At 37.7% G+C, this 27996-nt stretch overlaps 1 protein-coding gene across 1 annotated transcript; it reads left to right on the plus strand.

Annotated features, from left to right (window-relative positions):
* On the plus strand, positions 1-26096 carry Wee2 (WEE2 oocyte meiosis inhibiting kinase). Its single transcript, XM_046434251.2, has 11 exons — positions 1-333; positions 4588-4778; positions 8527-8575; positions 12916-13088; positions 14451-14572; positions 19420-19566; positions 20252-20359; positions 20471-20556; positions 21349-21519; positions 23418-23560; positions 25058-26096. The coding sequence occupies exons 1-11, from the start codon at positions 1-3 to the stop codon at positions 25218-25220; spliced, it is 1686 nt and encodes a 561-aa protein (XP_046290207.1). The 3' UTR covers positions 25221-26096.
* The last annotated feature ends 1900 nt before the right edge of the window (positions 26097-27996 follow it).

The following is a 27996-nucleotide window of genomic DNA, read 5'->3' on the forward strand; positions in this document are numbered from 1 at the left end:
ATGGATGACAGCAGTGTTAACAAAGAGCCAAACCAGAAACTAAACTTTTCCTTTAGTGAAGAAGAGACTGAAAGTGAAGAGCAGAAAAAGGTACAAGAACATGGGGAGACCCAGAGCCCAAGTCCAGAGATGGGTAAGGCCCAGGACTCAGTGGCTTCTTCGACTCCTCCCAGAAACATACAGGAACGCAACACATCTCAGGAGAAAGGTGAGGGTAGCCCAGATCTAATTCTGCGGACTCCAGAGTCAGCTCCTCCCAAATGTCCTGCTACCCCAGCACCAACAGCCAAGAGGAGCAGGCTGCAGCATGGTGACAGCCCCTCCACCCCCAAGGTAAGTTAGCTGTGGAAAGGAGCCAGGTCAGTGTAACCTGTCTTCAGTTCAGCTGACACGGCAACAGGACTCAGTTGTCCGTGTGTCTGTGGTAGACTTTCATCACCGGCTCTGTATATCCCCGGTTTTGTATTATTGGTGGAAATGAAGGACAGTGGAAAGCTACTGAAAAGAATCTGCTTCTTGTCTTCTCAAAATCATAGGTGCCAGTAACTATTTGGCATTGGCCACAAATAAGAGGGGTGGAGGATCCTAAAGCGTATTGGACGTAGAAGTAATTCTGAGATCTAGAGCCAATCTCTGTACTACATTTGAGAAAATTAAGGTCCCAATAGATGAAGTTGCTTATAGCTCAGCCAGTGGCAGAGACAGGGCTAGATACTTCATCTTTTGGACATGGTTCATCATTGTTTCCACCATTCCAGTTGACTATATTTTTTTGGGAAATTATTTTACTTTTTCCTAATACAAGAACATTCACATGAACATATTCATGGCCTTCTATTCTCCCCAGCAGGAACTCCTCCCTCCACTCAGCCTAGTCAAGAGCAGGCTCTTTTATAATAGAAGAGCAAAAAAGTAACTTTTTGATATTTCTTTAAAATTTTGAAATGGCAACTAAGAAGTGGTTTTGTTGTAATTGGTCTTCTATCACACTGCTCACGTTATCCCAACCAGGGTCGAGGCAGGTTACTTCTCATCGACTCTGGTGCCATGGTGTGTGATTCCTAGGATGGGTATTAGTTCTGCTTCCTGCTAGCTCAGCTTGATGTACTTAAGATCATTATAATAACATCTGTGATCCTGCTTGCAGGACAGTCACTGTCAGCGGGTCTCTTTAGTGCCTGCTGAGTTTGCATAGCGTGTCTAACAGGGAATACTAAGCTGCTTGTCTGAATTGCAGACAAAATATGTTCAGGGATCCATCAGCAGATTTTTTCAGTGATCTCAGTACCAATTAATCATTCATTTCTTGAGAATCCACTGTGGGTAGGGAAAATAAGATAAAATCTCTGCCCTCAAAGAGCTTAAAATCTAGCAGGAGAGAGGAGGGAGGGAGGGAGGGGGAGGTGGAGAGAGAGAGAGAGAGAGAGAGAGAGAGAGAGAAAGAGGGGGGCAGGGAAGGAGGGAGGGGGAGAGAGGGGGGAGGGGGAGAGGGGGAGAGGGGGGAGGGGAGGGGGAGAGGGGGAGAGGGGGAGGGAGGAGGAGAGGGGGAGAGGGGGGAGGGGAGGGAGAGGGGGGAGAGAGGGGGAGGGGGGAGGGGAGGGGGGAGGGGGAGGGGAGGGGAGGAAGAGGGGGGAGGGGAGGGAGAGGGGAAAAAGGCAAAAAGACCTTGTTAAGTGCTTCAAGAGTGGTCAGAGTTCTCTGGGCAGATTATCAGTGGAGTGACCTGGAAATAAACAGGTGAAGGAAGCACGAGAATGGCAATGAAAGTTGGCACAGTTTTGATACGTGGAGAAGAACTGGCTGAGAGTGTGGCTTGAGTAGGGAAGGACAATATGACATGGTGCTGTGTTTCATTCATTTGATCATTTTCAACTTAACACCTCATTGTGTTAGCAGATCTTCTGTTGGCAAAACCCATTTACTGTCTTCAAAAAAAAGTGCCCCCCAAATGAATAAAGACAAATAATGAAAAAACAATTCAAGTTCAGATCATGTGTGCTAGAAGAATGGTAGGGCATGAAGAGAAGGAACTATGAACTGAGCTTCAAAATATCAGGGAAGACTTTCCAAAGGAAATAATGTCTGAGAACAGTCTTAAATGATGATTTGGAGTTTTCCAAGCAGAGACTAGAGCTTGGGAGGGAAGCTACAAATGCAACTTCAGAAAGTGCATATTTATGAAAATACAGTTGGATCCAGGACTGGCAGAGAGGAGTTAAGGTGATAATAATTGGTAATGCTATGCTGAGACAATAATTGGTAATCCTTTCTACATAGGAAAGAAAGGTTGGCTTTGTTCAGCTTTGCCCAAGGAGTAGAACCAGAAATCATGTGAAACTGGCTTTAGTTTTCTGTAAGGAATTCCCAGCAGAATTACCTACAGACAGAAAAGCATCATCAGGAGGTAGTAGGGTTACTGTGGATAAATGTATTGACCACTAGCTGACAGCCACCAGATTGGAATACTCAAGAGATCGAAGCATCAGGGGACTAATTGTGCCAACTGGGCCTTTTCTTCTTGAGATACTATGACATCAGCTGTGTGGGAAGTTTCCTTCTCTTTTCACCTTCTTCAGAAGTCTAGGAGCTACCCAGTTTTCCCTTGTCTCCCTTAATCCTCCACACAGAGCGGGACTGAGGGATTTATCTACATGCTCTGGAGCATATTTATACTCTCAATCTGTGTCATCTTCCAGGAATCGTCAATCTGCTTTATCTCCCGGCAGAACTTCCTTTTGTAATGGATGTTACTAATGTCCTTATATCACAAGGGGACCTCATATATTCTGTTGGCTTTCATATTTACAGACTAGAAATTCTGATGTTGTCTGCCCCTATGTGACCAATTTTTCTTTTTCTTTTTTTTTAATCTGAAAATTTCTTAGGCTTTTTAAAAATTTTCCTTGAAATGTGGCAACAGAACTATGTGCTGTGTTCCAGGTGTGGATGTTTCATCTGTCACAGAAGCATTTTGCTTTCCATATGATGATCAGTATCACAAAACTCCTTCTCAGGGAACCATTTATAATAATTTTAAAAATAGAAAACATGTTTCCCAAAACACATTGGTAATTGAAAAATATCAATGATACAAATATAGTTCTGCTTATTTTGAACCAATAGTCAGTTCTCATGATAAACTCAGCAGAAAATCAAGAGTTTACCAGTGAGGATGTTGGCCACAGCCTCTGAGATTATTCATCCTATAAACTCTTAAGACACAGACAGGGCACTGTAAAAACCCTTGACTTTGATAATAACATATTTCTTCACTAAAATAAATATGTTATTATGTATACTCTGTAACTTCATTCATTTCCACTTATATCAATCATGTATTGAATGTAATAAGCCTCATTTTCATTCTTTGTATATTCACATTCTTTAATGAGTCATATTATAGTCTGGCTTCTGCTTCTATACTAAAAAGTCAGGGGCAGAGACCATCCAAATAGTAGAATTCTTTTATAAAGAATGCAGTGATTACCCTGGGAGGCACATGTGCTACTGTCTACTTACAGATCTATAGCATAGGTAATCCTCTGGTCCCTGGATCTTAGGACTAATGGAATTCTGTTGTCTCAGAATTTTCTGTCTTTGACTTTCCCCCTTGCCCTTTGGTTGATTCTGGTTCCAGTTAGGTCTATGGTCTCTTACTGTACCACACTTGGAGTATTGTCTTGTATACTCTCCTATTTATTGGTAGCCACTTCTATTGGTTATAGCCACTGCAAAACCTGAAATCTCAAGCAATTATTTCAGAGCACTATTTTTCAATCTCTTTACCTTACTTTATGGAGCTTTTTTTTCATTTAATGCTATATTTTAAGTGAAATTGGGAACTTATTTTCTCATGTTTAGTTTATGAAATCTCTTCCTTACAAAGTGATTATTTCTGAGACACTGAGAAAAAAATTGCTAACTAATAGATTATGTATTTCTTAAGAGCTAGAATTCACAAACATACCCCTCAGTATCTAGCCAAGAATCTGCTACTTAGTAGGCACTAAATATTTGAGTGAATAATTTGAAGTTAAAGTATAAACTATGGAACATATGGATGGGGTTTTCTATAGAATCATTTTTATTTGTTGAAATGTCCTCATCCTTAAAAATTGGAGGTAGGGCTGGGGATGTGGCTCAAGCGGTAGCTCGCTCGCCTGGCATGCGTGCGGCCCGGGTTCGATCCTCAGCACCACATACAAAGATTCTGTGTCCGCCGAAAACTAAAAAATATTAAAAAAAAATTCTCTCTCTCTCTCTCTCTCTCTCTCTCTCTTTAAAAAAAAAATTGGAGGTAGGATTAGAATTGGTGGGTTTCACAGAGAGCTAACAGAATTTCCTAGGGCAAAGGGGTGGAGCTTAACAAAATACAGATTCCTGTGTTCACCTCATAAATAAGAATATTTAGAGATAGAGACTGAGATTCTATGTTTTTCATAGAGCACCAGTTATTATGCAACTAGTTTGCTTTAAGGCCCTTTTAGCAATAACACTTTGTTCAAATATTAGCTAGCTAACTGATATGGAAGTTTTTTGTTTTTTTACTAACCCTATTCTGCCTTGCCTTTGGTTATCCTCATTCAGAGCCTGGTGAGCCCGCCGGAGATTTCTTCAACAGGGAAGCTTCTTCCCCGAAGTTCTAAGCATTTGAGACACACATTTGTTCCCCTCATGGATGAGAGTACCTCACTGGCTCTGGTCAATGTTAATCCATTCACCCCAGAGTCCTATAGACAATCATTCCTTCAAGGCAAGAGGAAGATCCGAGGAGATGTGTAAGTGTAGCTCTCTCTAACTTTTAAGAACCTCTATAGTCAAGGGGAAAGGAAAGAGAGAAAGTAAGTTTAGGAATAAGAACTCTATTTGAATGAAGTTTAAATAATGTTTACATGACTTTCCTCTTAAGTGCCGATGTTTTCACAGAGTTTCTAGCATGTTTCTGTTCCAATACTATACATAACTTCTCTGTAAAAGCAGGGGAAAGTAATTAATAGATCTCTGACTTCAATTAGAAAGTTGAATGGGGTATGGACTGTATTCAAGGGGTCTCAATTGGTTATTTTGGTCCTAGCAGATGGGAATGGTGTAGTTCACACAGCAAACAATATATTGCTACTTAAAGTGTACATTGTGTGACTGGTGATGAGAGCTCCAGAGAATAAGGATTTGAACTTCTCTGTAGGTGATGGAAGACTGATTACAGATAAAAAGATAGTGTTTATTCCACTTTCAGAGGTGCTGAAAAAATGGAAAGCCAAATTGCCCCATTCCACAAAAGGCATGGAATGGTAGAAATCATCCAAATAAGGACTGTGCATGTTACTCAAAGACATTACCATTATTTCTTTTTTCTTAAGAATGGAATTACCTCTGTAATGGGGACAGTTATATATGTTCATAAGTACCCAGCAAAATAAATGTGCAGTAAATAATCTCAACTTTGCAGAGCAGTAAATATACCATGATGGGTTGTTTCTTTAGATTCAATGTGTATGTGTTATGGAGATATGTGGCCTGAATAGGTTTTTTTTTTCAAAACAGTCTCCCAAATCTTAAATAAACAGAATTTCAGCATAAGTATAGCCAGTCTACTGTGGTTTCCAAGAATTCTATTGGTTTCAGCTCTTTAGGAGTCTTTGTATGTCATCAAAATCAATGGCTCCACTTTTCACTGAAGCAAGCAAGAAAAGACAATTAACTTGAATTCCTGGCAATGAAAGTGGTGATACTATAGTCATATTCTTACTGCTTCTAAGATGGTGTTTTCCTCCATTATTTATTGCTTTGTTGTTATTTTATATAAATGTCATTCATAAATATCAGAATGTAGTGCTAAATTTGCCACAAGTGTTCACCAATTTATTTCCATGAATGTAGTGTCCTCTACTTGTACGTCTCCAAAAGAAAAATCTACTGGCTGATCTGTAAGATGAATTTTTCCTAAAGATCCAGAATACAGTCATGCAAGAAGAGGATATTAATCAGTGCTTTCTGCTTATTGAAGAATAACTCAAGACATCTTAGCCAAGTCTAAGTTCTTAGTTCTGTTATATTTACAGTCTGTGAACCAAATTGAAAGCCAGGTTCCAGGTAGGGGTTGGAAGGAGGGTGTAGTGTGGCAATGAAGAGCAAATGCTTTGGGATCAGACTTGATTTCAAATCCCAGTTCTATCACTTACTAATTATGTAACCTAGAGGTTTCTTTTTCTTTTTATTTGTTCTAATTAGTTATACATTACAGTAGAATGCATTTTGACACATTTTACACAAATGGAGCATAACTTCCCATTCCACTGGCTGTACACCAGTAGTGTAACCATACATGTATATAGGGTAATAATGTGTGTCTCATTCTACTTTCCTTCCCATCCCCACAGCCCCACCCCTCTCTACACTTCCCTCTGCACAATTCAAAGTTCCTTCATCTTCCCTAGCCTGCCCCCAACATGGACCAGCATCCACTTATCAGATAAAACATTCGGCCTTTGGTTTTTTTGGGATAGGTTTATTTTACTTAGCATGATATTCTCTAGTTGCATCCATTTACCTGCAAATGCCATAATTTCATTCTTCTTTAAGACTGAGTAATATTCCACTGTGTATATGTACCACAATTTTTTTATCCATTCATCTGTTAGTTTCAGAGTTTGGCTATTGTGAATTGAGCTGCTAAAACATTGATGTGGCTACATCACTGTATGTGCTGATTTTAAGCCCTTTGGGTATAAACTGAGGAGTGGGGTAGCTGGGTCAAATGGTGGTTCCATTTAAAGTTTTCTGAGGAATTTCCATACTGCTTTCCATAGTGGTTGCACCAGTTTGCAGTCCCACCAGCAATGGATGAGTGTGCCTTTTTCCTCACATCCTCGCCAACAGTTATTATTGCTTGTATTCTTGATTATTGCTTAAATTGCCATTCTGACTGGAGAGAGATGAAATTTTGGAGTAGTTTTGATCTGCATTTCTCTAATTGGTAGAGATGATGAACATTTTTTCATGTTTGTTGATCATTGAATTTTTTTTCTGTGAATTGTCTGTTCAGTTTCTTAGCTCATTTATTGATTGTGTTTTTTTGGTGTGTGTGTGTGTGTGGTGTGGTGTGTGGTGTGTGTGTGTGTGTGTGTGTGAAATTTTTTGAGTTCTTTATATATCCTGGAGATTAGTGCTCTAAGAAACTACAGAACACTAAAGAAAGAAATTGAAGAAGACCTTAGATGATGGAAAGTTCTCCCATGCTGTTGGATAGGCAGAATTAATATTCAGAATGGCCATACTACCAAAAGTGTTATATAGATTTAATGTAATTCCTATTAAAATCCCAATGACATTCTTCATAGAATTAGAAAAAGCAATCATGAAATTCATTTGGAAATAAGAGAATCAGAATAGCCAAAGCAATCCTTAGCAAGAAGAATGAAGCAGGAGGCATCAAAATACCAGACATTGAACTATACTACAGAACAATAATAACAAAACCAGCATGGTATTGGCACCAAAATAGACATGTAGATCAATGGTTCAAAATAGAAGATAAAGAGACAGACCTCATAAATACAATTATCTCCTACTAGACAAAGATGCCAAAAACATACATTGGAGAAAATATAGCCTACTCAACAAATGGTGCTGGGAAAACTGGAAATCCACATGTAACAAAATGAAATTAAACCTATATCTCTCACCATGCACATAACTCAATTCAAAGTGGATCGAGGACTTACGCACTAGAACAGAGACCCTGCGCCTAATAGAAGAAAAAGTGGGCCCAAATCTTCATCATGTCAGCTTAGGAACTGACTTCCTTAACAGAACTCTTAAAACACAAGAAGTAAAATTAAGACTCAATAAATGGGATGGATTCAAACTACAAAGCTTCTTCTCAGCAAAGGAAACAATAATGTGAAGACTGAGCCTACACAATGGGAGAAAATCTTTAACCTGGACTTTGGCAGCACTCTCTGTCTTGCTTAGCTTATTGGGGATGATAATGCCCACATAGAGTTTCACAGATGTTCTCTTCTCTCCCTTGCTTCCAATTCTTAGCACATGGTGTTCTACTTGCCTAGAACTCCCACTTGTTTTCCTAAGCTGGATCCCACTCATTCTTGGAATCTTAGCTTACATATCCTCTCTTTTGAGAAAGCTTTTTAGTCTCAAAATACTTAACTGGACTTTGGCCACAGTATCCCTTAATGCTTTTTTTTTTTTTTAATCTTTAGTTGTAGCTGGACACAAACCTTTATTATTTTATTTATTTTTATGTGATGCTAAGGATCGAACTCAGTACCTCACACGTGTGAGGCAAGCACCCTACCATTGAGCTACAACCCCAGTCCTAATGCTTTGTTCTTAGCCTGCCTGATGTTCTCATAGCGAAACTTCCTGGTTATCCCTGCCTTCAGACAGAGATTAAAGCAAGGAAGAAACTGTCTTATAGCCCCAGAACCTAGCACAGCACCAGGCTTCATCAGTGCATTAACATATATAAGCATACCTTGATACAACACCTTTCTTTTTCCTTAGTGAGGAAGCTGGCTCGGAGGAAGGCAAGTTGGAAGGGCTGCCTGCCAAGGTGAGCATGATTCTCTGGCCCTGCTGTCAGGACACAGGCTTTTCATCCTGTTCTCTCTCCATCTCCCCTGTCTTCTCATCTCTCCTCTCCCCTCCCTTCTCATCTCTCCATCTCCCCTGTCTTCTCATCTCTCCTCTCCCCTCCCTTCTCATCTCTCCATCTCCCCTGTCTTCTCATCTCTCCTCTCCCCTCCCTTCTCATCTCTCCATCTCCCCTGTCTTCTCATCTCTCCATCTCCCCTGTCTTCTCATCTCTCCTCTCCCCTCCCTTTTTGCCCTTTCTCTCCCCCCTTCCCTTACCTCTCTCTTCCTTGCCCCTTCTCCCTCCCTTCTCTTTTTTCCTTCCTCCCCCTTTTCTCACCCTCTCTCCTGTACCCACCTCGGTACCTCTCCACCTCCTTCTCTTTTCCTCCCTCTCTCCCTGTCTTCACCCTGCTCCTGTCCTCCTTGGGCTTCCTCTTTCCTTTTTTCTCCTCCTCTGCCTCTTCCCCCTCCCCCTCCCCAGCCCTTTATTTCTATACTAATGGGATGTAGAAATGACAGGAAAATCCAGACATTTTTTTTTTTTTTCAAATGGCAAAACAGAATGGGGGACAATGGTATAAAACCAGAGGTTTGTATGTAAAATTTTAGTGCTTTTGTTTGTGTGTGTGCATTGCTGGAGATGGCTTTAGGCATGCTAGAAAAGCTCTCTACTGGTGAACCTTCTCTCTGAGCTATGTCACTAGTCCAAATTTCAGCTCTTAAATGTGTCCCTATCTATTGAGTTTTATATTGTTTGCAGTCTTCCATGTAGTATTCCTCTTCTGGTAATCGGACCTAAGAAACTAATACTCTAAATACTACCTCAGAAATGTTTGTTACATCTTAATTGTGATAACAAAAAGTAGGGGGTTGCTAAATGCCCAATAAAACAATGACTAATTTAATATAATATTGAGTCAATAAAAATTAAATTGGAATTAAGATGTTTATAATGTATAAAAACATGGATCAGTTCAATGTTCAGTGTACAAGAACCCTCAAAAAACTAAATGAGGAATGATCACAATTATGTGTTACATATTCATTGAATTAGTAGAAACTACTCGAATAGTGGAAATTTAATTTTTTTCCTTCTAATTCCTAAAGTTTTCTGCAGCAAATTTTATCTGTTGCATAAAGGAGTTGATATTTTAAAACATGACTGTAACCATCTTGGAGAAGACGACCATGGGCACATGCTTCCTTTTATAAGCAGATGTTTCTAACTTATGCCTTCACTACTCTTGGAATTTTATTCTTATTTTGTAAGGCATCTCCTAGCTTCAGATAGAAATGTCAAAAATATTCATTAAGCATTTAATATGTGAAACACATTGTATTTGGTTCCCATAAGGAATAAAAACTATGAAAGTCACTTCCTAAGAGGAACTAACACCTTTGAAATTTCAAAATAATCTAAACATAAATGTGAAGTTAAAAGATGTGTATATTTATTTGTATACTTGTGTGATGTGTATATACATACCCATGTATTTATTTAAAACTTCGGTGGAGGGTTAGAAAAGATGTAGGAAGCAAGTCCACCAGAATACAGTGTATCAAAATAATTCTGGGCAAAGGAATAAGTAAATGCTCTGAAGGTGGAGGAGGTTATGTTGTGAGAGGGTGGGATTGGAGAAATTGCAAGGATGATGAGCTGGCAGATTTGGTATCTGAGATGAAGGTGGTGAGGTAGTACTGTGCATCTGATGAGAGGGCCTTCAGTTCTCTTGTTAGACGTTTAAATTTCGCACCAGGAAACAATTAATTGTCTGATTCTGTGGTATCATTTTGCAAAAATAATTCTTACTATTAAAGGAGTTAGAAAGAGGGACAATAGTTATAGTAAATCCAGATATGGAGTAAATGTCTTGAGATTGGCTAAGGGCAATGGAAATTGGAGACCTAGATGATGAAGACCGATTGGAATTGGATGTTAAAATGAGCTAGTTAACATCCACATATCAAAAAGAACATTTGAAGTTGTGCTGAAATTGTGTACAATGAATCAAAATGCATTCTGCTGTCTCATATACCTAATAAAAAATTTTTAAAAAAGAACATTTGGCCTTTGTTTTTGGGCGATATTCTCTAGCTCCATCCATTCACAGGCAAATGCCATAATTTCATTCTTCTTTAAGGCTGAGTAATATGCTACTGTGTATATATACCACAATTTCTTTAACATTCATCTGTTGAAGGGCATCTAGGATGGTTCCATAGCTTAGCTATTGTAAATTGAGGTGCTATAAACATTGATGTGGCTGCCTGACTTTAGTATGTGGATTTTAAGTCCTTTGGGTATAAACCAAGGAGTGGGATGACTGGGTCAAATAATGGTTACAATTTCAAGTTTTCTTGGGACTCTACATACTAATTCCATAGTGCTTGAACCAATTTGCAGACCTATGAGCAAGGTATGAGTGTACCTTTTCAACACTCACATCCTTTTCAACATTTAGTGTTACTTGTATTCTTGATAATTGCCATTCTGACTGGAGTGAGATGAAATCTCAGTGTAGTTTTAATTCACATTTTTCTAATTGCTAGAGATGTTGAACACTCTTCATATATTTTTGACCGTGCACATTTCTCCTTCTGTGAAGTGTCTTTTCAGTTCCTTGGCTCTTTTATTAATTAGGTTATTTGTTTTTTTTGGTGCTAAGTTTTTTGAGTTATTTATATATCCTGAAAGTTAATGCTGTACCTGAGGTGCATGTGGTAAAGATTTTCTCCTTTTATGTAGGCTCTCTCTTCATGTTATTGATTTGTAACAATATTTTCTAATATATATAATTTTATATGATAGCACAATGCATTACAATTCTTATTTCACATACAATTATTTCATTTCTACTCTGAATATCGACACAAATAGAACAATTTGATATGTGGATGCTAATATACATAAGGGTGGGCTAGGGAAGAATAGAGATACTTTGGATTGAACAGAGGGGAGTGAAGGGAAGGAAGAGTGTAAGGGAGTAGGAATGATAGTAGAATGAGTCAGACATTATTACCCTATTTGTATATAGATTATATGACTGGTGTGATTCTACATCATGTAAAACCAGAAGAAAGAGAAATTCTATTCCATGTATGTATGATGTGTCAAAATACATTCTACAGTTATGTATACCTAATTAGATATAAATATAAATAAAAGTATCATTGCAGTCAAAATGAACTAGTTAAAATAAAAAAAACCCCAACTTTATTTACTTATTTATTTTTGATCCCAGGGATTGAACCCAGGGTGCTTAATCACTGAGCCACATCCCCACTTTTATTTAATTTTTTTAAAAATTTTGAGACAGGGTCTCACTAAGTTGCTTAGGGCCTTTCCAAGTTGCTGAGGCCAGCTTTGACCTCATGATCCTCCTGCCTTGGTCTCCCAAGCTGCAGGGATTACAGATGTGCACCATAGTGTCTGGCTAAGAATTAATATTTTTTAAACCACTGAAGTTAGAAGATAAAAATTTCTGCTAATTGGGAAATTAGGAAAAGATGACTTTGGTAGACAAATCAAGTTCATAGTAAATTGATGGAGATGCTGATCATAATAGTTTGCTGAAAATTTCCTATGTGCTGGGCATTCTACTAAGTTATCTATCTTATTATTACATACAATATAAGTAATAGGATATTACATATTTTCATGTAATAACCTTAAGGAGCAGTGGCTATGATCTTCATCTTACAGATGAGAAAGCTGATAAAGGAATTCAATTATTTGTCTGGAATTATTTACTAGGTGGGAAAAGAGGGATGTCACTAGTTGGCCAGTAGGGAGAAGGTTTGCTTTGCTTGAGCATTTATTCTGAACTAATCAAGCGAGCATTTTTGTTCTTCAGGCCAAGATTTTTGAGAAAACTATTTGTAACCAAGTCCATTCAATATGAGATGGAAATCTTAGCATGAGGACGGTGAGAAATGTAAAGAAGAGATTCAAAGGGACGTTTTGGTTTTTGATTTGCTCTTCCTCAGCCGAGGACAGTAGTGCTAGGTATGACAACATGTGTTCTCTGTAGAAACATATAGAAAATAATACTATGACTAGGTAGAAGAAAGACCATTAGAGAATGCACAAGAAATGTCAATACAGAATTGTGCGGAAAGTTACAAAGAACAGAGAAGGTAGTCAGACATTGAGGGATTCTTGCTACTGTGAATATCGACACAAATAGAACCTACTGCATTTGCCTCAAGTCTTTTTCAAAACCTAAAGAATTTAAGAATGTAATATGGTTCTTTTTTCATTGCTCACAATATGTTGGGAAGAGTTATTCTAATTCTCTTTCTATAAAAATATTTTAGAAAAGTGTTCTACAAGAAACTAACATGGCTTCCCGCTATGAAAAGGAATTCTTGGAGGTAGAAAAAATCGGGGTTGGAGAATTTGGTACAGTCTACAAGTGCATTAAGAGGCTGGATGGATGTGTTTATGCAATAAAGCGCTCTACAAAACCTTTTACAGAATTGTCAAATGAGTGAGTACCTTCGAAATACACTAGAGGTGTAATCTTGGATTTGGAAAGCTGTTTCTTTTCAAAATATTTTAAAAGCGAGTGTTGATAGCATGAAACAAATACTCGTTGCTTCTTTGTTGTCATTTTAAAATTCTCCTCCCCCAGTGTATGTCGTCTTATGTTCATTACTTTCTTGAGTTTTTCAGATCACTTTTTCCAGAGACAAGTTCCTAAACTATAACATGATAATTTCAAATACTGCTGTGAGTGTGGGGTTTTTTTTTTTGTGTGTGTGTGTGTGTAAATCTCTTAGCTTTTACATTTTAATACTGGTCTTACTGTCTTTTTTTTAATGAGTAGATTTATGGAATTATCTTTTGATACTTGTTCAGTTCATCAGAAATACTGCTGAGAAAGAAATTATCGTTGACTCACTGAGTTACCTCTACTTTGCATTAATAATGAATACAATGGTCAAGTTTCAGAGACAATACACAAGGAAAAATTATTTACAATAATTTATATTTCATCCCAGAGCTAATTGTTAGCAATTTCTTCCTTGGTTATAAGGAAAACAAATATTTTCAGATTCCACCAATACTTTTTATGAATTCTTTGGATATAATACTATGCTGAATCCTGAAATTACAGACTTTGAAATTCATTTTTATATTGAAATTCATGAAGTACTATATTTTGCTTACCTTGTATTGGGTTTTCCTATTGTATAACAAATGTCTATCACTAAGACTCTCTATGACTATATCATATTGACTGAGTTTAATATTGACTCTAATGAGGGGCTGCGGTGGTGGCTTAGTAATAGAGCACTTGCCTAGCATGTGTGAGGCACTGGGTTTGATTCTCAGCACCACATATAAATAAATAAAACATAAAGGTCCATTGACAACTAAAAAAAAAAAAAAAAGACTATAATGACAATCTAGCCTTTCAGGGAAGATAGAGACCCATCACAATATCCACCATGGGTGGTATGGTGACTTTCTTGTTAAGCCCTTAAGGTTTTTATATTGTGATACAGTGAAATTAAGATCTGAGCCTGTCTACTATTGTGACAGTAAACACCTAAGATTCCTCTTCACATATGCCATATTCAATATAACAACCGAGGACCTTGGTACCAGGTTGACCAAGCTTCTGGTCTAACCACTATCACTTTGAATTTGGACCAGTCACTTACTTTCTAGAGACTTCATATTTCCCACTGTGTCTTACCAATGAAGACTGAATGAGATAAAATAATAAGCATGCAGTAAGCACCCAGCAAATGTTCTGCCATTGTTCATGCCTCATATTTTCTTTGAAAACTTCTTAATGTACAAATTATCTTGATTAATTTTTCTCAGTGCTTTTCTGTTTCAGGAACTTGAGTTTGCATGAAGTTTATGCTCATGCAGTGCTTGGGCATCACCCGCATGTGGTACGTTACTATTCCTCATGGGCAGAAGATGACCACGTGATCATTCAGAATGAATATTGCAATGGTAAGTACGTGGACTAGTATCTATAGAGAGGGATATGAGTCTTGTAAGTCTTCAGAAATAAAGCTGGACTCTTCAGAATTTATGCCAAGTATAGCAGAGACATACCTAAAATGTTGGTACCATAATCTTGCTTAGAATCAGAAAGCTGAGAAAATAGTTGAGCTGAAAAAGGAATTTTCAGGTGCATATATGTATTTCAGAACTTGTATGTAGTTGATATGTATGAGACATCACTCCCTTTACACTTTATTTACACTGAGAGAAAAATTTACCCCAACATTTAAATGGTAAATAATTCTTCTGCCATTTTTTAGTTATCTTGAAAGATACAAGCCATGCCACTTTGAGGAGCTGGTGGTGAAGTTTCTTCATGATGCCCTATTTTGGTATACATATGACTTTTGAATAATTTTCTAGTAGATTCTTAAGTTGGGATAGTTAATGCTTCTTACCTTTGAGATTCAGTGTTCTCAGAGAACTTGGGGTGAGACACCAGGACTGGACTTGGTGACTTTAGATACATTATCCTAGGTTCTTCAGGATTGAACATCCATGTAACACATTGTAACACACACTTGTAGCACATTTTTCTGGGCTACTTAGATCACACAGAGAGTCCTCTGGCTAAACATATTTCTAGTCCGTTTTTAAGAGGTTGACAACAGTTATGTGTTGTTGGCCTTGGAAATATTTGTCATCAAAATGTTCAGTGGTAAAGTAGAAAAGTGCTACAAATTGAATAAAATCTAGCCCTCATATTAGGAGTAGAAATCCATATTCTGGCCCAGTAGTATTTGACAACCACGTTCCTTTCCTCTACCTCACCTTCCCTGAGTGTCTTCAATGGTGTAGCCTGTCCTTTAGCAATTTTAGTAACCAATTGGCCCTGAGTATATATGTCCAGCCTGGCTTTTTAGGGTAGTGATAAGTGATAAATTATATAAATTAATATTATATATTATATAAATAATATATAATAGCATATCATATATAAATAAATAAGAAGTAGGCAAGTAAATAATATTATGAAATGCTAGAAAATGATACATACATCCTGTAAAATAATGATTTGGCATTTCTATTGTTGTTTTCTTATAAATTTCCTTTTAGCATTACCTGTTACCCTTGTGGGCTGTTTTTTTTCTCTTATTATCTCACCGCAAATCCCTTTTTCTAATAATCTGTCTGGAGGAACTGATGGATCCTTTCTTTTTGCTTAAGATTGAGAGGTCAGTACTTCTCAATCATCTTCTCTTCCTAATTCCCCATTATGGAAGCCTGAGGTTTCTGGGTTTTTTTCCCACTCTCTTTCTGTAAGGAAGATTAGTTTTATTGCTGTGGCTTTTTTCTATTAAAACACAGATATTGCCAAATAACAAAATTAATCAATAAAACAAAAATGCTTTGTAACTTGTTTTGGGAACAGTATAAAGCCTTCAAAATTCAAACCAAATAAGTTGGAGAGATTATTTCTATTAGAATCATCTTTTAACTTATTTTAGCATTTGTGGACCTTCTAAAGGCTTGACACTGTATGGAGCTGTAGGTAGAGGAGTACTCAAGACACTGTGCTGCACTCATTCTTTTAGAGTGACTACACAAGGGGCAATGCAAAGCTTGCTGGTGCAACTATGGATAAACCAGTAAAGAAGATAAATGTGACAAGATATTGGAAGGGGCCTGTATTTTAGGGTCAGGAAGACCTGGTTTCCAAGCCTAGCTCTGCTGCTCACTAGTTGTATAATTGCTGTGATGTCAATATCAAATGAGTGAAGGAATGGTAAAGGAATAGTTTGAGAATTAGCAACAATACCTGCCAAATGTTAGCAGCAGAGTGCCAATACCACCTGGTGTAGAGTAAAAACTCAGTAATAATTGTTGTTAGAGTAGCCTGAGATAATTTCATAAAGGAGGTAAGATTGGAATTAGACCTTGTGGAAGGCCAGTTAGGTACTTAGACGTTTTCCAGTTGTTGGAATAGCATGTAGGCCAAGGGTATGGTATCGGGAGCAGGTCTGGCACACAGTAGGTTCTCACATGACTGAAGTAACCCATGTAGTAGGAAATGAGATCAACAAGGTAAAGGATGAGGAGACTAGAGAAGGCCTTGAAAGCCAGGCAGTAGATTTCAGATTAGATGTGATGAATTCTAGGGAATTGTTGTTTCTTCACCATGATGACCGATAACTTCACTACTTGCCATTTAAAAAACAACTTTGATTTTGCAAAATGCAATCCATACATGTTGAGCCTTTCCAATGTCTCATTCCTTTAAATGCTTCCTTCATTCTATGTCCTATCTCTCCCTCCTTCTCATTCCCTATTTTTCCATCCTCCACCTTCTCTCGCCCCCAGTCTATCACAGAAGTTAGGCTGGAACATGTACAATTATGATTTTAACTTATATTATAAATCAGATGATTTAGATAGTCATTTAATTTCCCCTGCTATCTCTCCCAACCCCTTAACCAATAAAATGTTACTTCCTTCTTCTCCATCCTTGCCAAGTTCCCCTACAAGTCACCTCTGGGCCACCCTCAAAAATCTAAAATAGTAGTTGGATTCTACAACCCTAGGATTCTAACTGAATAAGGATTAGACATTAACCTCTGCTACAGGCAGTATTTTCTGGTGACATCTGTCACTGGAGTTTTCAAAGCATGCTCTCCTAGAATGGTGGTCCTTATACTTGTTTGGCTGATGTGACATTTGGAACTAGGCATCCTCTCTGGGATGCCATGAATATTGGTTGTATTTTTCTATCAAACAAAGAATCACTTCACCAGCAGAAAAATATACTGGTGTTATAGGTAGCAACATGAAGAATGTGAGAATACAAATGTATGAACCAATATTCTGTTGAATAGTTGATCTTTTTTAATATTTTATTCTTAGAGTCACCTGCTCTTTATATATTTTGATATCTGTTAGGTCTCATTAGAAGAAAGGAAAACATAAATATCATTTTTAAGTTTCTTTTATTTTCTGGTAAGGGAGTAAAGTACTATTATTTTTATCTTAAGGGAGGAACTCAGCAGCCCATCTCACAAAGTGCCCAAGGGCTGTTTTGTTTTTTTCTTTGGGCACAATGCTTGCAATTACAGAAGCCATGTCCAAGTTGTACCTTGGGTTATGAAGTTAGGGCTTCTGTGACTGGATGGGATTGATGGGGATGAAGCTCACAGTATATTCAGAATTGTTATGTATATAAACACGTGCTTCCTTTCTGACACTATTGAGTAAAGGACAGTTAATTGTGCTCTTTTATAAGGGATGGACAATCAGCTCTAGTTGTAGCAAAATAAGGATATTCTAACACCTCTGTATATAGGAGTACTTTTCAATTACTTCTACTATTGTTAATTATTACTTGGCCAATTTTAACATTATTTACTCAACATCCAAGTATTTAAAAGCAATGTTAACACTGGTATTGTTGCCCTTACTAACACTGTAGCTTTTCAGAGTAGCAAGCACCTCTGTTTATAACCTACAAGAACATACTAAAAATTCCTAGTATCCCAGGAGTCTTCTTTACTCCATACCTTAAAGGGGTCCTTGACTTTCTATATCTTTTCCCTCTAGAGCCAGGATGAACATTCATTTCAGAAAATATTTATTGCATGCCAGGTCTTGGGAAACGGAATATGAATTGGATGTGGTCTCTGCCCTTATGGAACTCAGGCTAGGAGGGACACAGGAGTTCTATTGGATGCACCCTTCCTCCTCCTTGTCAACATCACCTCATCTACAAACTGTCTCAGAGTGGCTTCATTTTAAAACAAAATCCAAAACCTTCTTTTTCCTTTTTCTTTCTCAGTAATAACTCATCTATAATACATAAATTCTTTTCTGAGAAGAACCTGAGAGAAGTAAAAACCTTTACTGTGGTCCTCTTTGTGTTTCTGAAAAGATCTGAATTCTTTCTTTGAACTTATTTTAGCATGACAGATGAATCTTTTCATTTAATTTTATACAGCATACTTTAAGCACACATTTCCTCTATTACCATCTGATACATATTTGACTGGTAGAGTTACAGCTTTGTAACTGCCAAGGGGAGCCAGGACCCTATAATTTGAAGAATCTGCTAGTAAATGCTAATTAATGAAATAAAGTGCTCAGAAACACTCTAATATCTTAAGACGGGTGGCCAACCTCAAGTAGTCATATAAACCCAAGCCTTATTTTTTATTGATGACAATGATGAATCAAGATAGTCTACAGCTGATATTTAAATACTGTGGTTCAAATAGGATTCAGATGTGTCTAAAGTTTTAAATTTTTCCATGGGTCGGCTATCATTAAGTATTCTCATTTTATGATATATTTTTAGTCGAATTAGAATCCATTACATTAAAATTATTAGCCTGACATTGACATGGAATTAATCATCAATACTGATGGCAGCTATATGACTATGCCTGATTGGCATTTTGGTTAATAGGTAAATTTTTCTTTATTCATACTGAGAATTGAACCCAGGGTCACGACCACTGAGCTACATCCACAGCCCCTTTTATTTTTTATTTTCAGACAGGGTCTCACTAAGTTCTAAGGCTGGCTTTGAACTTGCCTCAGCCTCCCAAGTAGCTGGGATAACAGGCAAGGGTCACAGCACCTGACTTCTTTTCCTTTTGAAAAGCTCTAATTCTTCTTTCCAACATCTCTATAATATAAACATAGAGCAGATAATATTATGCTTTGCACTGACACTAAAGTAATACAGACTCGTTGGACTGCAAACAATCATGAGGAATTTATTGAATATTTATTATGCTTTCACCTTTAAGACTCATACCTATTTTCTCTTCCTGTGGAGTTATTCTCTGTTGTTTCTTTCCTAGGCGGGAGCTTGCAAGCTGCTATATCTGAAAACACTAAGTCTGGTAAACATTTCCAAGAACCAAAACTCAAAGACATTCTTCTGCAGATTTCCTCGGGGCTTAAGTATATCCACAACTCTGGCATGGTACACCTGGACATCAAACCTAGTCAGTATGGCTCTTTCTATTCTTCATGCCATATTTTGTTCTTTTCATATCATCATCACAATTTGTGTCTGAAAAAAAATTGTGTCTGTATCAAAGGCCCTTGACTATCAAGTGTCAAAAAGTGTTGGCTGGGAGAATGCCTTCCATTTGTTTCCCCTAAAAAAGTTCAGTTAAATAGTTTAACCATTTCCCTCTTGGACTTAGAGAACAGAAAGGGGGAAAAAACTTCCATATCATGAAGGTAAACTATAAAATAGATATTTAATTTACTACAAAGGTGGCCGTTTATTGGCTACATTCTGATCATGTAATTTATAACACTGCTGCACTTTTTCTAATACAGCACTGATCAAAATGAGCAGAAATGAATTGCTTTTTCACTCATTAATGTGAAACTTAAGGATAAGTTACTACTTTTGTGTCTGGTGAGACGATGGTATCCTGCCATCAGTCTCTTCAGAGAATGTGAAATATATGATGATGGTTTAACTTGAATAGGCATTATCAATCACTGGCTATCCCAATGTGATTTGAGAGATCTCATAGAAAAAAAAGAAAGGTTGGTGGTCTTGCTACAATCACACAGGAGGAGAAAATAGGGCAGCTAAAATGTCAAATTGAGAAAAGAATCTTTGGAATGCAGAGCTTGGGAATCATTACTTAATGCCTAGTCTGTATTTTTCAGGTAACATCTTTATTTGCCATAAAATGCAAAGTGACTCTTCTGGAGTCCCAGAAGAGGTTGAAAATGAAGCTGATTTGTTTCTCTCTGCCAGTGAGATATATAAAATTGGTGAGTCTGCTTTGTAGCCCTACCAGTATACTATTATCCTATAAAACTTATACTGATGACTCCCCTTATTCTTTTAAAGAGCTCTGTTTCTTATTTATTTATATTTTTTAGGTGACCTGGGTCATGTGACATCAGTAAGCAAACCTAAAGTAGAAGAAGGAGATATTCGATTCCTGGCTAATGAGATTTTGCAAGAGGTATAGATTAAAGGGATAGGGAGTATTTTGTTATTTTATTTTTTGAGACAGGGGCTTACAATATTACACAGGCTGGCCTCACACTTACAACTCTCCTGTCTCAGCCTCCTGAGTAGCTGGAACTATAGGCATGGAGGGTATTTTATACTCATTGACCTTCTTGACACTCAAGGCTCAGTGCAAAAAATGAAGAGAGTATATCTAAAATTTAAACATATTGTATCTACTTTCCATTGAGAATAGAAACCAAAGAGGGGAGAAACTTACCCCCAAACATGGGGAAACTGGCTCAATCAAAGGTGAATCGATACTCACACAGTTCTTTCTGCAGAATTACTGATCTGCCTTTTTGGAAGGAACCCTCCTCCTTAAGCTCTGGTTGGTACAGACCATTTTTATCATGTTGTTATCCTTTAGCCATTGCCCATCTTCTAAGATGTCTGTTGAGTCTGACCTAGGAAGGATAAAACTTCCTTCTGAGTGATAATTAAGAAAAAATGAGTCTTTGATTCCTGTGATTGGCTAGTTTATGTGCCAAGCCATCTTGAGTCTGGCAGGGCCAAATGGCCCTGAGATTATTCCTTGGGCACTTCAGGGCATAGCAGTATTAAAAGGTATATTTGTGTTCCCTCTCTCTTCTTAGAAATAAACCACTAACTAAAGTAAAAGTAGCTTGGCTCATAGTGTTTATAGTGCTTACGTACTCAAATGAACCTCTCCTACCAGTTACATTTTAGTCTAGACTCTCTCCATTTGGCAAACTAACTGGCCTTCCTATCTTCGGTTCTGCAGGATTATCAACACCTTCCCAAAGCAGACATATTCGCTTTGGGATTAACGATTGCAGTGGCTGCAGGAGCAGGGGAATTACCCTCCAATGGCAGCGCGTGGCATCATATCCGCGAGGGCAACTTTCCAGATGTTCCTCAGGAGCTCTCAGAAGACTTTCACAATTTGCTCAAGGTGACATTTCCTATGAGACAAAGAGAAGACAAAGTGTCTATTTTTTTTAAAAAAATTGATGGCAAGTGGTGGTGTGGGGGGTTGGGAAATGGATCTGTTGGTAGTGCCATTAATAGAAGGAAAAAGCAACTGACTGGGAAGGCCAGAAAAAGACACAGGACAGATTGAAAGCTTCTCAAGAAAACTTGGAAGACATCATGAAATCTTTCATGTTATAGATTTAAAATCCTGTTATGAAGATTTTTTTTTTCATTTGCTTTTCCTAATAACTTTAAAATGGGTAGGTGACACCTCTTTCTGCATTGGAAGAAACCCAAGGATCTAAGTATATTTGAATTTTATATTCACAGTCAATAAGTAGTTAACTTAAAAATTCAAACTTGACCTTTCCCCTCCCACTTCTGGGCTTTAACTATTAGCAATGATACAGTGATGACATTACTGAAAGAAAGAGTTTCAAGTGTATATAAAAAAGTATACTATAAGTGACTGTTGATAATTTACACAATACCAGCAATTGGAGCTATTGGAGAAAAGGCATAATGTCAATTCAAAAATCTGCATGTTCCTTGTACCAAATAATATCAGAGTAAGTGTAGGGAGATAAAAAGGAGGATATCATGTTGAAATGGAGATACAAAAACACTGTCAAGAAGCTTAGAATCCTATCAAGAAAACAAAATGCATATATGACTAACTTCATGGCTTAAGAAACAGGATTGGTTAGGATCCCTAAAATAGGCTTAGAAATATCTGCACTCTTTGACATTATATTTGAGTTTCATAGTTTACCTCCAGTCTTCAAATATAGTTACAAATGTGTTCTTCCGACTTCCTTTTGCTTTCTTGAAAGGAGGCAAACCTTTCCTTACAAGGGTCTCTTGTTCACTGTCTAATCTGTTACAATATGTAAGTTGCTCTTAGATTTAGTTGATATTCACTGAACACCTAAATGTTGGCCCTATGCTAAGCAATACTGTACAAATCTGGGCACAGTGATATACACCTGTAATCCCAGCAACTCAGGAGGCTGAGGCAGGAAGATTCCAAGTTTGAGGCTAATCTCAGCAATTTAGCAAGACCCTGTAGCAAAATAAAAAACAAAAAGGAATAGGGATGTCAGCTCAGTGGTAGAGTGCCCTGGGTTCAATCCCCAGTACCAAAAACAAACAAAAAAACCCAAAACCAAAGCTGTAGGTGAATATTGTTAATTAATTTAATTCTCACTATAGTCCTAGAAGGAGAATACTGTTATTCCAAATTTCAGGTAAGGGAAACTGAGCTTCAGTAAAGTTTTCAAAGTAAATGGCAGAGTTGGCTCAAAAATTCGTCCCCAAGTGTTTTCTTCATTATATGACACTACTGGTATCTATCTATCTATCTATGTATCTATCTATGTATCTATCTATCTATCAATTATTTCCTACCATATTCAAATCCTCTTAGGTTACAGCCATATCTACCTGGAGATAGTGTTTTAGGAATATTGTTGAAGTGGTTCATTATTAAGTGATAAAGGAGCAGAACCAAAAGTTGGGTAAACTGGGCTTTGATCTTGGTTCTTCCTGTTGAACTAGTCACTTGGACTTTTTACGTAGCACCTCAGCCTTTTCCATTTTAAAATATGGCATTAGACTAGTTAATCAGCCTGCCTTCTTTAAACCATGATAATTAAAGACAGGTCAAAGGTGTTGACAACTGATGTTACCAGACATGGACGATTCTTCTGTCCAAGGTGGAGCTAAGTTTTCATTTATGTCTCCTTCCCTCTGCACAAAAGAAAATCAGTGTTTCACAAAATCCACCAACATAGGCGGGGTTGGAACTGGCTCAAGTGGGGAGATTTTCCCAGTAGTGAAGCTTCTTTCTGTTCCTTCCTTTTGGCCCTACTTCATCAGAAAATGATCCACCCTGATCCAGCTGAGAGACCTTCTGCAGCAGCTCTGGCCAGAAATGGAGTTCTCTGGCCTTCCCTGGGGAAAACACAGGAGCTCCAGAAGCAGCTGAAGTTGGAAAAATCCAAGATGGCCATACTGGAAAGGTAGATTTGGGGATGTTGGAGTCAAGAATGAGTCTATTGCAAATCATTCACATCAGTATGAGCAGGCTGGTGTGCTTCTGTGGATTTACATTTACATATATTGTACATTATAATACCTAGGCCCCTGTCCACAAGCAGACTGTCAGCACTGAGGCCTTTTACAGCATGGGACTAGTTCTGTGACTAGGTGGCTTGAGAGAAAATTCCAGATAATACAAAGGAAGCAAGAGGGAGGAATACAAGGAAGTACCACTGGTAAAGAAAACTTGGGATTCTGAGGGACAGCAGGTGTCTTAAGTAACTGGTGGGGATCACCTCACCTTGGTTAGTGAGTAGAGACCTATTTGAGAAACTCACTAAGCTTCAGTGTTAGGCAGGCAGATATACTATCATGGTACATATTTAGAAGAAGAGTTTTCTGAACAAAGAAAGCAATTCAATTGCTTATTTGCATAAGCTTGTATTCTTTTATTACCCATTCCTTCATTAAACAGATGGGAATTAATCAGATGGGGTAAGGTTGGGGAAGAGGTCCGGCAGTGTGTTTGAGCAGTGTTCTGAAGGAATTTTTAAGTGATTATTATATTGTGTGCTGTTGAAAATACAAAAGGAAATGGAAAAGGGTCCTTGTCTGAAGTAAGCTTACAAGTCCAACTACTCTTAGCTACAAAGTCCATCTTGAAAAGAAAGATTAGTTTGAAAGCTTAAAAAGTCTCTGATATGATTTTTTAGTAATAAGTTGCAGACTAAAGACCCTGGATCTTTAGTCAGTTAATTATTCCAAATAAGCCACTTAATAATTATCTGGCTCTAGTTTTGAGTTCCATTGTCCATGGAATAAAAAGAAAGTATTTATCCACATATGGTCACAACAAGGTAAGTGCCTCTTACAGTGTAGTATGTATATTCTGTGAAGCTTCCAGTGACTGTCATCAGCCAGTACCAGTGGTGGGCACCCATTACAGAGATGAGGCAGATGGCATCTTGAAATTGTCTAGACCAGAGTCTGGCAAACTTGTTTGGTAAAGGGGTAGGAAGTAAATATGTTTTGCTTTGTGGGACATATAATCTCTTCTATAATGACTCAACTTATTTGTAATATAAAAACAGCCGTTGATTATGATTGTGTTTGTCTGTGTGTGTGTAAACAAATGAGTGGCTGTGTTCTAGTATAACTTTATTTACAAAAATAGGTGGCAAGCCAGATTTGACCAGGAGCTGTCTTTTATTGACCCCTGTAACTTTCATGTATTGACTGAAAAGCTGTATGCTTATGCCCCAAGGATCTGGGAAATTGAATCTACCATGTGCCATGACATGTATTTCAACTTATTAAATGACAATCATAACCACAGGAACTGAGCTTTCTATTCTTCATATAGTGCAGGCTTGTTTCTGTAAACCTGAAATAAAAAGAAACTGATGTGTTAGTTGTGGTCGTAAATAATATCTATAATTAGGGAATAAATAACCTATGTTTTCCTGCTTTCATTTCAGGAAACTGAGAGAAACCCAGCAGGCCTTATCCTCTATGGAAGACGCCCACCATAGTGACCCTGAGATCTCTGGGGCTCACACAGGATCAAGAAGAAAAAAACACCTGGTGGGAGGAAAGACTGCAAAGTCTTCAAGCTTTACCTGTGGGGAATCTTCTCCATAAGAACTCATTTCATACCACCAGTCTTTTACCATACAGCCTCCAGAAACAGACACTGAACATCCAAATTTCCCTGTTACAAGAAGGAAAAATTCACCAATTTGAATGCCCAAGACTTCAAAAGTCACCTCATTTAGTATTTACAGTCAAGGTCATAAAGCTACTAAGGTTCTTATCAGCAGTGGTCCCAGGTATACTAATTGGTAGCCACTTTTCTTCCCTATTGTTATATTCCTAATGCCTCCTGTCAATAACTTATGCTTAAATTTTCTGATGAACAACAAGAAAACGGCCTCTGAAGTGAAAGAAGGGAATAGCCTTTGGCTTGGCCTGTGGACTGAGAAATGTCCAAGGACCCCAGGGACTCTCTGTACATAGAAAGCAACAATATTTGTCTTTGAGTTGAAGTAATAGCTTACAAGAAATGTGCCTGGAATTCAACAGTGCTTCCCAAGGTGCATGATACTATTCCTAAAAGTGAATGCCCACATTCTGAGCAAGTAGTATTTTCTGGATGGAGGTATTCTCTTCTCTGATACTGTATTTATAAAATTAATGGCCCTATATTATGTGAGGTAGGTAGCAATAAGAATATGTATAACTAGGACATCCCTGAGCTGGTTAACTTGTGAAAAAAAAAAAAAAAAACCACGGGAGGTAGAGGGTTCAAGGAAATTTGATGTTACTGCTCTCTCTCAGTCTATTTGACTTAACCATCTTGTGGCTGTTCTGGTTGGTTTGGATTTTTCTGGATATCAACAATTTCTCTTGATTTTAGCAGAATTTGGCTTTGCTTCTGTGATTTTAGCATATTTTATCCAAATCCTCTTCTCTGTGTACATTTTCATAGGAATTTATAAATAAAGATTTTAATTTTTTTCAGAGCCAAATATGGGTAAAGCATTCTTCTTTGTAACATGTAATTAACAAATAATGAGAAATTTATGTTAGAAAAATGGATGGTTGAGTGGGTGAGAGAATTCAGTTGATTCTAACACATCTTGTCAGTAAGGCTTCATAGGTCCAAAAGCCAAGAATAATGGTCAGGCTCAGCTATACAATAATTTTGACCATAAAAGTGATAACTTCTTTATGTCATGTTAATGATGGTAATCTGTTAATAATACATTGATTTTTCTGTTGCCTAATTTTCTTTTCCCTTCATTTTTAGAATCAATATCTCTCTCCTCCCCACCACCCCTCTAATAAGCCCTCATACAATTCTTCTGTCTTGGAATAGCAAGTCTTTCCATGCGGTCTATTTCCATTGGATAAAGACTAGTAAATAAAATGGGGTTGGTTTATTGCTTGCCATTTCCTCAACAAGACTCCCTTCCTATGTTCCTTGCAATACAGTGCCAGGTCAATCACATTTGTGGTTTTAAAAACAGGTATGTTATTAAGTGTGCAACGTATAGTCCAGAATTCTTTGGTTAAACTAGTCTCAGGTATTATAGCTACCACTAGAAGGGTCTCTGACCTTTCCACTGTGTTCCTCAGAGTCTAACTTCACACCTGAATGAACCTGATGCCAGATTGGTTGGGCTCCCTCTGGCTCTGTGAGTTTCCATGGCAGCAGTTATCACAATAGCCCATAGCTGCATGGATACTATTGAGTATGAGAGGAACTAGGTCTTCATTGGGTTTGAGATTTCATCTTTTCCACTTCAGTTGGACATTTACCCCTTGCTTGGGTAAATTCTGATTTTGCATCGATATCATGACATAACTCAAATTATTATAATTATTTCATTAACATTATTGGGCTGGTGACATTAAATAAGTTAAATTTAAAAACTCTGGAAATGTATCCTCCACAAACCCTGATACCTGAAGATGCCAACAGACAATCTTGAGATTTAGAGAAATACTTCTGTGCTCTACTGGTCTAGCTCTAACAGGTCATTTATCTAAGGTTGTAGAAGGATTATAACTAAAAGACTAATGTTAACCTCCCAGCCTGGACAATTAAATCTGTACAATTTCAACCTTAAATTACATTAAAAAAATTGTCAGTTTTTTTTTAAATTAATAAGTAGCCACAATAACTCTAAAGTGATGCTAAACTTGCTTTTGAACCACCTTAAAAATACATGTTAGTAATCAGTTTAGGCAGAAGTGCTATAATAATTTTCCAACAGTTATGAGACTTTAGAAAAACTGACTTTAAAAGCAAAGTGAAAACTTGATTCAAATTTTCAAAAAAAAATTTTTTTAACAGTATCAAAACTTTCCAAAGCTTCCTATTTATGATAAAGCATTGCAAACCCTGTTCTCTATCACTGGATGCCCATAGCTGAAATTCTTTTTTTTTTTTAAATTTATTTTTTAGTTGTAGGTGGACACAATACATTTATTTTATTTTTCTGTGGTGCTGAGGATGGAGCCCACTGCCTCACGCATGCTGGGCAAGCGCTCTACTTCTGACCCACAACCCCAGCCCTCTTCTTTTTGGCGCCCTCTTGAATTTTGAGGCCTCAGCACTTTCTCTACATTCCTTCATTTTTCTGCTTACGGCTTCAGGAGGCTTGGGGCATTTGTTTTGTTCCTAGTCTCAATTACACTACTTCTTCCCTTCTTGGGCGGGACTGGGAACCTCATTCCTTTGGAAATTTAAAATCGCCGCAACTCACCGCTTGGCGGCGCCGACGCATCCTTTTCCGCCTGGAATGAAACTTCCAGGAACTCCTAAGTGAAAGGACGTGTTTCTCGCAGTTTTGACCGGCAGCATTTTTACGGAGCACGCCTCTGACTTCCTGTTTTCTCCTTCCTATCGCAA

The sequence above is a fragment of the Marmota monax genome, unplaced genomic scaffold, assembly GCF_021218885.2.
Source record: "Marmota monax isolate L192 unplaced genomic scaffold, Marmota_monax_Labrador192_F-V1.1 WCK01_AAM20220418_F8-fsc00122, whole genome shotgun sequence".
Classification (NCBI taxonomy): domain Eukaryota; kingdom Metazoa; phylum Chordata; class Mammalia; order Rodentia; family Sciuridae; genus Marmota; species Marmota monax.